Here is a 13,724-nt window from a genome sequence, read left to right as displayed (position 1 = left end):
GTCTATAAAATGACATGAGGTGACTGACAGGAAATGATAAAGTAGTGGTAGTAGGAGATTTGGTGGGTGTCTGGAGGTGTTGATCAGCCTTAATGCTTGAGGAAAGTAACTTTTTGTGTCTGGTTATCCTGGTGCGAATGCTACGTAGCCTCCTCCCAGATTGGAATGGGACAAACAGTCCATGAGCAGGGTGAGTGGCATCCTTTGTGATATTGCTGGCCTTTTTCCAGCACCTTTCTATAGGCTGGTGTAGGTGATGTATTGGACAGTTTTGACAACCCATTGTAGAGTGCTCCTGTTTCTGTACCATGCAGTGATGCAGCATATTAAGATGTTCTCCACTGTGCATCTATAGAAGGTCTTGAGCACAGATGTGCATAGTCCAGCTCTCTTCAGCCTCCTCAGAAAGGAAAGGCGTTGGGTGAGTTTTTTTTGATTGTGTGATATGTGTTCTGGAAACATGAGAGGTCATCCAAAATGTGCATTCCCAGAAGTTTGAAACTGCTTGCAGTTTCCACTACTGTGCTGCTGATATAAAGAGGGGTGTAAGTGGTACAAGTTCTCCTGAAGTCAATTGCCATCTCTTTTGTCATGTCGACATTGATGAAGTGCATATTTGCTTGGCACCAGTCCTTAAGCTCTTCTACCTCCTCTCTGTAGGCCGTCTCATCGTTGTTGGTGATGAGCCCCTCCACTGTCGTGTCAGCGGCGAACTTGACAATGTGATTACTTGGGTGTTGGTGTGCAGTCACGTGTGAACGGAGTGTCAGAGTGTACAGCAATGGGATCAGCACACAGCCTGGGGGCAACTGTATCGTGGATGATGGGAGGGAGGTGAGGTTGTGCATCCTGACTATCTGAGGTCTACCTATGACAATAATATATATAGAGAGGCATCCGTTAGTCTCGTGAGACCATGGATATGTGCCTTGGAAAGTTTCCAGGGCGCAGGCCTGGGCAAGGTTGTATGGAAGACCAGCAGTTGCCCATGCTGCAAGTCTCCCCTCTCCACACCACCGATATTGTCCAAGGGAAGGGCACTAGGGCCGATACAGCTTGGCACTGGTGTCGTCGCAGAGCAATGTGTGGTTAAGTGCCTTGCTCAAGGACACAACACGCTGCCTCAGCTGAGGCTCGAACTGGAGACCTTCAGATCATTAGACCGACGCCTTAACCACTTGGCCACACGCCAACACACAATAATGGTCAGATGGATACAGATATTCTGCTCTTGACTCAGTCAGTAGCAACACAATGACTATAAAATGGCATTGGGATTCATTCTTTGCATTTCACCAGCAACCATATAACCTCAGTGGAAAATGTAGTTGATTTAAAAAGTGTTTTAATGCTTTATTAATCTAATCCCATTAAAAAATCAGAACTATTGAAACATCATTGTAGTTGACAAAATAACTTACTTAACGCCAAAGGTATATATTTTTATCATTAAAAGGCCAATGTAGTTATTACATTTTGAATTATTACAGTATTTCTTACTGTATTAGTAGTAAAAATAGAATATACTAGAACATACTATAGGCCCCTCAGCCCATGATGTGTTGACCTTTTAACTTACTCTAAAATTAATCTAAACCTTCATTCCTTCATCGCCCACTATTTTTCTGTCATGTGCCTTGGAGTTTCTTAAATGTCCCTAATATATCCACTTCTACCACCATCTCAACAGGGCAATTCACATACAATTAAAATCTACAAGTTAATCAGAATTAAAACAGCACTGTAGACCAGTTGAGATCTCAACTAATTTGGACTCTCCCACTCAGGCTTCCTTAACTTCCTCCGAATAGTAACTTAGAATTCAAAATCTCTGAGCAGACTTGTGGAGATGATGAGTATACCATAATTCATTTGAAAATATTGAAAGTTGAAGTATTACACTCAGTGGCCACTTTATGAGGTACACCTGCACAGCTGCTCTTAATGCCAATATCTAAACAGCCAATCGTGGCAGCAACTCAAGGCATAAAAACATGCAGACATAGTCAAAAGATTCAGTTGTTGTTTAGACCAAACATCAGAATGGGGAAGAAATTTGATCAAAGTGACTTTGATCGCGGAATAATTATTGGTGACAGATGGAAGATTTGAGTATCTCAGAAACTGCTAATCTCCTGGAAGTTTCACACACAACAGTCTCTGGAGATTACAAAGAATTGTGCATAAAACAAAAAAAATCCAATGAACAGCAACACTGTGGGTGAAAGTGCCTTGTTAATGAGAGAGATCAAAGGAGAATGGCTAGACTGGTTCGAGCTGACAGGAAACCAACAACAACTCAAATAACCATGCATTATAACAGTGGTGTGCAGAAATGGATCTCTGAAGGTGCAAGACGTCAAACCTTGAAGTGGATGGGCTACGGCAGCAGAAGACCACGAACATACATTCAGTGGACATTTTATTCAGTACAGGAGGTGCATAACAAAGTAGGCACTAAGTGTATTGGCTATTGCTTATAGGTTTGTCAACTGTTTTGTGAAAACCATAGGGGTCAAAGACCCCTGTGCACATGTAATAAATAAAGGTGCACATAACACTTTCAAGCTGCACTCATGGAACTAAACATCCTGATGTGAACACAACTGGTGGTCGACGTTCTCATGTATAAAAGTGGCAAGCTCTCACTGATGAACTTCTTGCCCCAAGGTCACCTCAGTCTAAAGTAAACAAGATGATGCGTCTTGAACCTGTGATGATCAGGTGACCTTGGGGCAAGAAGTTCATCAGTGAGAGCTTGCCACTTTTATACATGAGAACGTCGACCACCAGTTGTGTTCACATCAGGATGTTTAGTTCCATGTGCAAGGAACTAAAAAGTGCCAAAAAGTGCAAGGAGGGAAGATCAACTATCTCATTGCAAAAAGAACATTTCATCACGCAACACAGTTCTGGTATACACCTTTACTGACTAAGCATTTTATTTCCTGGAAAACAGGAGCAGAATTTTCACTCCACCCAATTATACCTGGGTAATCACTTAAAATAGTGTCGATTGATAATTCATTATTGGAAAATGAGACTTACAGACAGAGTTCTTGTGGTCGCTGTCTTTGCTGGGAAGCATTTTGACTCCTCGAGACTTCAGTTCAATTGCCTTTTTGACTTTTGTGGAAAAAGAGAGAATAAGTTGAGAAAAGTTAGAAAAAAATGTTCAGCAAGTTAGAATATAACTAAATTTAAAGATGTTATTAATGTTTAATGCTCATGATTTCACGACCTATGCTGATGTTATTAAATCTGATTCTGATTCTGTTTAAAAGCTTATTTTCCCCCTGTACAGCAGTGATTTATTTTAACCCTTGAGAAGAAATGCTATGTTTCTGATTATTTAGTTAATATTTCTGACCTGTGAAAACTATTTACCTTATTAAACTATATAATATTTGCATTTATTTATCTCTTTTAAAACAAAATTTCTACACACATATCATGGAAGGCATTCTGTTTGTTTGCATCACCTCCTGGGATGGATGTGCCACTGCACAGGTTCGGGAAAAAACTCAGACAGCCCTATCACAGGCACTTTCTTCCCCACCATTGAGGACATCTTCATTAGTGATGCACTATTTATTTATAGATATATGTATTTATTAAATTTTTTATTATGTATTGCACTGCACTGCTGCTGCAAAACAACAAATTTCACGACACATATCAGTGATAATAAACCTAATACTGATTCTGCAGAAGGTTCCGAGAAATATTTTTCCACTCTACCTCAAAAACATGCCGATTTGAAATAAATTCCACTGTCACTGTGTGATATTCACTCCACTCATTACATCAACCAATGTTTGGCTCATCATAGTGAACTGGAAATATGGAGCTGAGTTAGAAGAGGTGATGTGCCAAAGACCCAGCCTTGATCAGGGGTGCTTCTGAGACACCATCAACTTGACATACATCAAATCTCAGGAAGCAGTTGAAACAAGAACCTGGATGTGAACTGACGTTGTTTAGAATCAGAATCAGAATCAAGTTTAATATGACTGACATGTGTCATGAAATTTGTTGTTTTGTGCAGCAGTACAGTGCAATACATGAAAAGAAATAATGTATTACAATAACATATACACACATACAGTACTGTGCAAAAGTCTTAGGAACATATATATAGCTAGGGTACCTGAAATGTTTGCATAATAGTATATCTGTCAACTTGGAACAGAGAGAGAGAATTTGTAAGTGTGGCAGGAGCAAAGAATGGTGAGAGTGGAATGCCGTGGAAGGGGTGTGGGACAGGCAACAGAGAAGACATCCTAGGGGCACGGGGGTGGCGGGTGTGCATTTGATTCTGAACAATTGGTTTATTGATCAGTACAGAATGTCCCTCTGGTGTTTCCTGTTCCCTCCCCTCTCCCTGCCTCCCTCCCACTCTCAGTCCACAATAGAGACCCATTTCAGAATCAGGTTTATCGTCAATTACAGATGTCATGAATATTTTTTGGGGGGTAGTAATACAGAGTAAAATATAAAATTACTACAGTACCCTGCAAACAACTTAAGCACCCTAGCGATAAGTATCTACCTAAGACATTTGCACAGTACTGCATATAAAATTAAATTAAATAGGTAGTGCAAAAAGTAAGCAAACATCTAGTGAGGTGGGGTTCATTGTCCATTCAGAATCTGATGGTGGAGGGAAAGAAGGTGTTCCTAAAACATTGAGTGTGTTTCTTCGGGCTCCTGTAGCAGCTCCTTATGGTAATAACAAGAAGAGGCATGTCCTGGATTGTGAGTGCCCTTAATGATGGAAGCCACCTTCATAAGGCATTGCCTTTTTAAGATGTCCTCAATGATGGTCAAGACCTCATGTACAGCTTATTGGACCACTTGCTGTTTCCTGAATTTCCATTAAACATTTTGATCCTAAGGGTTCTCAATACAATTCAGGTCAAGAATCTAGGCTGCCCTGCCGATATTCAGTAGTAATTCTTAAAGAAAAGTCCAGAGCTGGTGTCCCTAAAGCAGATATAAACAGAGATCAATGCCGACTGGCAACTCCTGCAGTACCACTGGTGTCAAACTGTATGGAACTCTGCCATTCCTTTGGATTCATCTGCTGCATGGAGAGGGGAATCCTACTGCATGGGCAACAGTTTGCTCTCCATAATGTACTGCCCTGGCTTGCGTAACAACTAATGGCAACAGCTGATGTGCAACAACTATGGTTGGCCGGTAGAGGGCCCTTTGAGTGCAGTGGTCGAAGAGGTAGTTCACCTGGACGTTGCCTACAATGACGTGTTTCACTTAAGAGAAAAGGCTGAATAAATTAGCAAGTTGCTGTGTGATTGGCCAATAAGCTGTTAGTGTGTTCGAGAGTTCAGAGTTCAGTTCCAGTGCTGTCAGTAAGGAGTTTTTACATTCACTCTGTGAGTGTGTGGGTTTCTCTGGGTGTTCCGGTTTTCTCCCATGGTCTAAAGACTGGTTAAGAGGTTAATTGTTCACGGTAAATCTTCCTGCGATTTGGCTATGATGAAAAAGGTGGGATGCAGTGTAGTGCAGCTCACTGGGCTGGATCGGCTGGATTTTATTGATCTCTAAATAAAATAAAACGTAGAATCCTTCCTATCTGGATAGAAAGCAACCTATCCCATCCTGTCTCCAGCAAGGTGTAGTGCAAAGCTTTATTTTTCATGTCATCCAAACAGATTCATTCATTGAGTTGGTACAAGGAAAACAAAATAACAGAGTGTAGAATAAAGTGTTACAGTTGCAGAGAAAGTGCAGTACAGGTAGACAATAAGGTGTCAGAGGTGTGATGAGGTAGATTCAGGGGTCAAGAGTATGTTTTATCAAAAAAACGACTTCATTAAAACCTGTGCGGATGAATGTGTGCCCACAAAGACTTACGGTACATTCTCAAACCAATGCCGTGGATGAATCAGGAGGTACGTCGTCTGCTGAAGGCTAGATCTCTGACATTCAAGTCTGGTGACCCAGGTCTGTACTCAGGAAACCAGGTATAATTTGCGGAGGGCTATTTCAAGGGCGCAGAGACAATTTCAAATGAGGTTGGAGGTGACATCGGATGCACGGCAACTCTGGCAGGGTTTGCAAGACATTACTTCCTTCAAAGTGAAACCCAATAGCATGAATGACAGCGATGCTTCACTACAAGAGGAAATCAATGCTTTCTATGACACTTTGAAAGGGAGAACACAACTACAGCTGTGAAGAACCCTGCTGCACCTGATGACCCTGTGATCTCCATCTCAGAGGCTGATGTTAGGCTGTCTTTAAAGATAGTGAACCCTTGCAAGATATGAGTACCTGGTAAGGCTCTGAAAACCTGTGCCAACCAACTAGGATATTTTCAAACTCTCATTGCTATGGGCTGAAGTTCCCACTTGCTTCAAAAAGGCAACAATTGTACCAGTGCCTAAGAAGAATAATGTGGCTGCCTTAATGACTATCTCCCGGTAGCACTCACATCAACAGTGATGAAATGCTTTGAGAAGTTGGTCACGATTAGACTGAACTCCTGCCTCAGCAAGGACCTGGACCCATTGCAATTTGCTTATCGCCGCAATAGGTCAATGGCTGACGCAATCTCAGTGGCTCTCCACATGGTTTTAGACCACATGGGCAACATAAACACTTACATCAGGATGCTGTTCATCGTCGATAGCTCAGAATTTAATATGATCATTCCCACAATCCTGATTGAGAAGTTGCAGAACCTGGGCCTCTGCACCTCCCTCTGCAATTGGATTCTTGACTTCCTAACCGGAAGACCATGGTCTGTGCGGATTAGTGATAACATATCCTCCTCATTGACGATCAACACTGGTGCACCTCAGGGGTGTGTGCTTAGCCCACTGCTCTACTCTCTAGATACACATGACTGTGTGGCTGGGCGTAACTCAAATACCATCTATAAATTTCCGTTTCACCCAGTAGCTTGGCCTCCACAGCCATCTGTGGCAATGAATCCCACAGACTCACCACCCTCTGGATAAAGAGATGTCTCCTCATCGTGGATCAAGGATCAACTTTATTCACAATATACATTTATATGTATTAGGAATTTGCTCTGGTGTGTTGGTTGCGACGGGACATGCAACAAAAAACAACAATCAACAATTATAAAACAAGAATTAGAGCATAGAGCATAGAAATCTGCAACACATTACAAGCCCTTCAGCCCACAATGTTGTGCTGATCATGTAACTTAATCTAGAAACTGCCTAGAATTACCCTACCACATTACCCTAACCCTAACCTTAACCCACTTGCAGACTCTATTGTATTCGCCTCCACCACCTTCACTGGCAGTGCATTCCACGCACCCACCACTCTCTATGTGAAAATTACCTCTAACATACTCTTGCACCTACTTCCAAGCACCTTAAAACTATTCTCCCCTATGTTAGCCATTTTAGCCCTGGGAAAAAGCCTCTGACTATCCACATGATCAATGCCTTTCATTATCTTGTACACCTCTATCAGGTCACCTCTCGTTCTCCCTCCATCGCTGCAAGGAGAAAAGGCGAAGATCACTCAACTTATTCTACTAAGGTAAGCTCTCCAATCCAGGCAGCATCCTTGTAAGTCTCCTCTGCACTCCCTTTATAATATCCACATCATTCCTGTAGTGAGGTGACCAGAACGAAACACAGTACTCCAAGTGGGGTCCAACTAAGGTCTTATATAGCAGTAACATTACCTCATGGCTATTGAACTCAATACCATGGTTGATGAAGGCTAACAGATAATACGCCTTCTGAACAACACTATCAACCTGCGCAGCTGCTTTGATTGTCCTGTGGACACAGACCCCAAAGTCTACTGATCTATAATTTCCTGGGTTATCTCTATTCCCTTTCTTGAACAAGAGAACAACCTTGCAGCCCTCCAATCCTCTGCTTTTTCTCCTGTCCCTATTGATGATGCAAAGATCATCACCAGAGTTTCAGCAGTCTCCTCCCTTGTTTCCCACAGAAGGCTGGGGCATATCTCGTCTGGTCCGGTCAACTTATCTAACTTAATACCTTTCAACAGCTCCAGCACATCCTCTTTCTTAATGTCTATACGTACATTTAAGCATTTCAGTCCGCTGTAAATCATCCCCACAATTGCCAAGGTTCTTTTCACTGGTGAACACCGAAGCAAAGTATAAATTAATTACCTCAGCTACCTCCTCTGGCTCCATGCAAATGTTTCCACTATTGCACCTGATTGGTCCCATTCTCACACGTCTCATCCTCTTGCTCTTCACATACCTGCTCACCAAGGCCTTCTCATGGCTCCTTTTAGCTCTCCTAATTTCATTCCTGAGCTCCTTCCTGACACCCTTGTAATTTTCTAGAGCTCAGACAGTATCTAGCTTCTTGAACCTTTCATAAGGTTTTCTTTTCTTGTTAACTAGATTTTCTACATCCTTTGTACACCATGGCTCTTTTACCCTACCCTCCTTTCCCTGCCTCAATGGAACATACCTATGCAGAACGCCACGTAAATGTTCCCTGAATATTTGCCACATTTCTGTTGTGCGTTTCCCTGAGAACATCTGCTCCCAATTTATGTTCCCAAGTTCTTGCCTAATAGCATCATATTTCCCCCACCACTATTAAATGTTTTCCCAAATTGTCTGCTCTCAGCCCTCTCTAGCTGTTTTAAAATTATATAAAAAAGTAAGAATTATGTATAAAAATCTACTAAAGGAGAGGTTATAGAACAAACATGGAATAAAATATGCATAAATACATAAATACCAGCATGTATTTTCAATGATAAGAGCACTGAGCAATTAGAACATTGAGAATAGGGCAACTCATTCCCTGGTAATTTAATTCAGACTGGGGGCTCACACACCCAGATACAAAAGGGTACACAAAGCAGGGAGGGTATGTCTTCTTTAAACTCACATACAGCCCCATACATCCCCATTACAGATGCCCCCCCCCCCCAAAGGCAGTCCAGCTCAAGGGGCACCCACCCTATCCCACAGCTAGATGTACAGCAAAAAGGTGTTCCAGAACAAGCGCTCCCCAAGCAGGCCAGGCAAAAACCTTCTCCGCCAGATCCCACAGGGCCTTTTTCTGTGCTGTAAGGCAATGACTTAATGAGCTGCAAATTAGAGTCATAGTCATACAGCAGAGAAATAGGCCCCTTGGCCTAACTGACCATTGTCAACCAAAATGCCTATCCAAGCTAGTCCCATTTGCCCATGCACAGACCACACCAGTCCAAACCTTTCCTATCCAAGAACATTTTAAATGTTGTTAATGAAGTTACCTCAACTGCTTTATCTTGCAGCTTGCTACATATACTGATCACCCTCTGGGTGAAGAGGCTATCCTTCAGATTTCTATTAAAGCTCTCCTCTCCCCTCCCTGAACAGGTGCTGTTTTCTCCTGGTAGGGATTAGTTTTTAGTTCCAAGTGCTCTTTTTTTTGTCACCCTGCAACCTTATCCTTCAATCTCTGAATTATGGAGGACAGCATGTGTACAAATGTCTCTCTTAAGCAGACTTCATCATGATCATCATTACTCCAGTATTTCTACTATTTTTAAATTGTACATATGATTTTCTTGTGCTTTATCGCTGAGCAGCAGTGAACCATCTGATTGGCCTATCAGAGTTCTCTTTGGGAACTAGTTGACTTGATCAGCATTTCTGATCTGGCTATTGTTCATGATTGCATTTAATTAAAAAAAATGTTAAACTTGTGCCCTCTCATTCTGGATTTACTAACCTGGGAAAACACTGTGGATATTCGCCCTATCTATGAACCTCATGATTTTATAAACCTTATACATCTCATTCTCTTATGCTTTAATGAAAACAGTTGAACCTGCTAAATATCTCTCTATAAAGTCATCCCTCCGCATCCTTATATCTTTGTAAATCTCCTTAACATTCTTCCCACCTCAATGACAACAATGGCAAACTTCCAAGATTAATCCTTGCAAGATTCATGAACCCGTGAACATTTTTCACTAACTTGCTCTTGTTTTGTTCAACATATATATACACACACACACACACACACACACACACACACACACACACTCATGGCCACTTTATTAGGTACACCTGTATGATAATACAGATATCAAATCAGCCAATCGCATGGCAGCAACTCAATGCATAAAAGCATGCAGACATGGACAAGAGGTTCAGTTGTTGTTTAAACCAGAATAGGAAAGAATTGTAATCTAAGTGACATTGACCGTGGAATGATTGTGCTCGACAGGGTAATTAAAGTATCTTAGAAACTGCCTATTGCCAGGGATTTTTACACACAACAGCCTCTAGAGTTTACAGAGAATGGTGCATAGAACAAAATAAAACATCCAGTTTTCTGAAGTTCTGTGGGTGAAAATGCCTTGTTAATAAATGAGGTCGGAGGAGAATGGCCAGGCTGGTTCAAGCTGAGAGGAAGCTGACAGTAACTCAAATAAACACACATTACAACAGTGCCGTACAGAAGAGCATCTCTGACTCACAACACATCGGACCTTGAAGTGGATAGACAGCAGCAGCAGAAAACCACAAGCATACACTCAGTGGCCACATCGTTAGGTGTTTCTTATGATAACTTACAGTATATTTATACATTGCAATGTACTGCTGCCACAAAGCTACAAATTTCACACCATATATCAGTGATAACAAATCTCACCCTGTGTCTGATCCCAATAAATTATCTTTTTTAACCTACAGACCATCTAAGGGTGGAATTACCGGACCAAAAGAAGGATAACTGTTGGATTCACAGAGGAGAGTTTCGGCACAGACTAGAAGGGCTGAATGGCCTGTCTTCTGTGCTGTAGTGTTCGATGGTTCTATGAGGGGATTCTTTCACAAATCATAATGTACCCATTTTGTAGATCATTGCTAGCTGGGTGGCTCTACTATACAGAACAGGTGGCTAGATAGGTTGGACGTAAACACACAGCTAAATTTCCAAATGAAATCTTTAAACCCCAAATGTTGCACAGCTGTTTTAATAGGAATATGTACAATCAGGAATACTGGCACAATCTCACTAATCACAAATTTACCAGCTGTAAGTGAATGACCATTTTTTAATGCCAAAGGATGCATACTAATGCTTCTGCCTGAGTCACTGCCATAATCTAAAACTTCTGTAGAGTTTGATTCACTGCACTGAAGCTTATAGCTAATCCTCTTTAATTCAGACATCAACCTGGTGAAGCTCTTCTGTACCCTCTCCAAAGTCAAAAGACCATAAACACAGAAGAAGAATTAGGCTATTTGGTCCATTGAGCCTGCTCCACCATTCCATCACAGCTGATTTATCATCTCTTCCCACTCTGTTCTTCTGTCTTATTCCATAACCTTTGATGTCCTTAATAATCAGGAACCCATTAACCTCTGTATTAACTAAAACCAATGATTGGACTCCGCGGTTGTCTGTGGCAATGAATGTCAGAGTTTCACCAAATTCTGGCTAAAGAAATTCCTCCTCACCTCTATTCTAAAGGGACAACCTTTCATTCTGAGGCTGTGCCCTTTCGTCTAAGACGCTCCCACTATAAGAAACATCCTATTCATGCCCACTCTATTTAGGCCTTCCAGTATTCCAAAGGTTTCAATGAGATCTCCCCTTGTTCTTCTAAACTCCAGCAAGAACTTGCTCAGTTCGCTTTATAATTGTTCGCTATTAAAACCTATTGATAACTATGACTGTGAGGCTAAGCTCAACTCTAATGTCACAGTTAAGTTTGCTGATGATACCACTGTCATTGGCTGAATCATAGGTGGTGACTAATCAGCATACAGGAGGGAGAGTGAAAATATGGCTGACATAAATGAGGCTCTCACTCAACTTCAGCAAGATCCAGGAACTGATTATTGGCTTCAGAAGGAGGAAAGTGGAGGTCCATGAGCCAGTGCTCATTGGGGCATCAGAGGTGGAGAGGATCACCAACTTTAAGTTCCTTGGTATATCGTTTCAGAGGAACTGTCCTGAGCCCAGCATGTAAGTGCAATTATCTAGAAAGCATGGCAGCACCTTTGCTTCTTTAGAAGTTTGTGAAGATTTGACATGACGCTAAAACTTTGATAAGTATCTACAGGTGTGTGGTGGAGAGTATATTGACTGGTTGTATCACCGCCTTGGTAAGGAAACACCAATGCTCTTGAACAGAAAATCCTACAAAAAGTGGTGGATATGGGCTGGTCAATCACGGGTAAAGCCCTCCCCACTGTTGAGAACATCTACACAGAGGACTGTTGCAGGAAAGCAGCACCATCATCAGGAACTTCTACCACCCCGGGCCTGCTCTCTTCTCAGCTATTGGTAACCTACAGTACAACCCCAACAGAGTGATTGAACACCAACATGCTGCCATTAGGAAGGTGGTACAGGAACCTCAGGGCCCACACCACCAAGTTCAGGAACAGTTATTACCCCTTAATCGTCAGGTTCTTGAACTATTCTTAGATAAGGGGCCCAATCCTCGCTCTTATATTCCAGTCCTCTTAATACTAATATTGCACTTGGCTTCCTTACCACAGACTCAAGCCTTTTCATCCTCCCTTTCATAGGGTCACCAGAATTGCACACAATTCTCTCAAAGAAGCCTGACCAGAGCTTTATACAACTGCAACTTGACTTCCTAACTCTTATATGGAGGAACTCAGAAGGTCAGGCAGGATCTATGGAGGTGGATAAACAGTTGATATTTCGGACTGAAACCCTACCCTATTTATTTTTTATTGCCACTTTAAGAGAGCCATGGGCTTACACTCAAGATCACCCAGTACCTCAATACTGCTTAGGGTCACCCCTACATTTAACTTCCAAAAATTAATGAGATTTGACCTTATTGGGCCAGAAGAACCTGTTATCATGTTGTATATCTAAATAAAAATAAAAATAAATAAATAAAGTGCATTCCGATGAAGGATCTCAGTCTGAAATGTTGACAGTTTATTCCCCTCCATAGATGCTGCCTGACCTGTTGAGCTCCTCCAACATTTTGTGTGTTGCATCTCACAATTGCCTGGATTAAACTCAATCTGCTTTATCTCAGCCTTCTTCTGCAACTGATTTCTATCCTGCTGCATCGTTTGGCAACTTTTTTCAGTGACCAAATATCGAGTGGTTACTCTGTCATGTTGTGTGTTACTTTTGCTCCAGTCATCTAGGAGGGATCCCACCACAGAACACTGTGGGTTGGAGGGACCCCCATCTGGTCCAAGACTTTTGGTCAAAATAACACCTCTCCAGCACCACCATCAGTTCAATCACTCTGTTGGGGTTGTACCAATGGCTTTCAGGTGATAGAAGAATAGATATGTTGAAAATTATGGGAAGATGGAAAAGCAAGGACCGCCATAGTTGGTGACTTTAACTTTCCCTGCATTGACTAAGATTTCCTTAGTGAAAGTAGCTCAGGTGGTCAGAATTTCTTTGATGCATTCAAGAAAGTATGAGCTCAAAGAACTCTTTGACCAATCAACTTCCCAGCTGTTTATTTCATCCCTCCTCCTCCCGGTTTCACCTATCACCTGTGTTTCTCTCTCACCTCCCTCCACCTTTTACATCTGCTCCTCATCTTTTTTCACCAGGCCTGCCGAGGGGTCTCGGTTTGAAACATCAACTGTATTTTTATTCCATAGATGCTGTCTGGCCTGCTGAGTTCCTCCAGCATTTTGTGTGTGTAGCTCAAAGAAATGATTGGATAAACTGTGTTTGTTTACTCTGGAAATTTGGAAGCAG

The 13,724-nt window shown here is 41.9% G+C and overlaps 1 protein-coding gene across 5 annotated transcripts in view; it reads right to left on the bottom strand.

Moving 5' to 3' along the window:
* Positions 1–13,724, bottom strand: part of LOC134341158 (CUB and sushi domain-containing protein 1-like) — a 2,430,601-nt gene that overhangs the window by 793,670 nt on the left and 1,623,207 nt on the right. For all 5 annotated transcript variants that reach the window (XM_063038952.1, XM_063038962.1, XM_063038968.1 and 2 more), the window contains one exon: positions 3,049–3,126. In XM_063038952.1, coding sequence (XP_062895022.1) covers positions 3,049–3,126 — 78 coding nt within the window. The remainder of the gene's footprint in view (positions 1–3,048; positions 3,127–13,724) is intronic.

This window comes from Mobula hypostoma, chromosome 2 (assembly GCF_963921235.1).
Source record: "Mobula hypostoma chromosome 2, sMobHyp1.1, whole genome shotgun sequence".
Taxonomy (NCBI): domain Eukaryota; kingdom Metazoa; phylum Chordata; class Chondrichthyes; order Myliobatiformes; family Myliobatidae; genus Mobula; species Mobula hypostoma.
The sequence above is the reverse complement of the archived record's forward strand: the minus strand, read 5'-3'. Positions and strand labels throughout refer to the sequence as shown.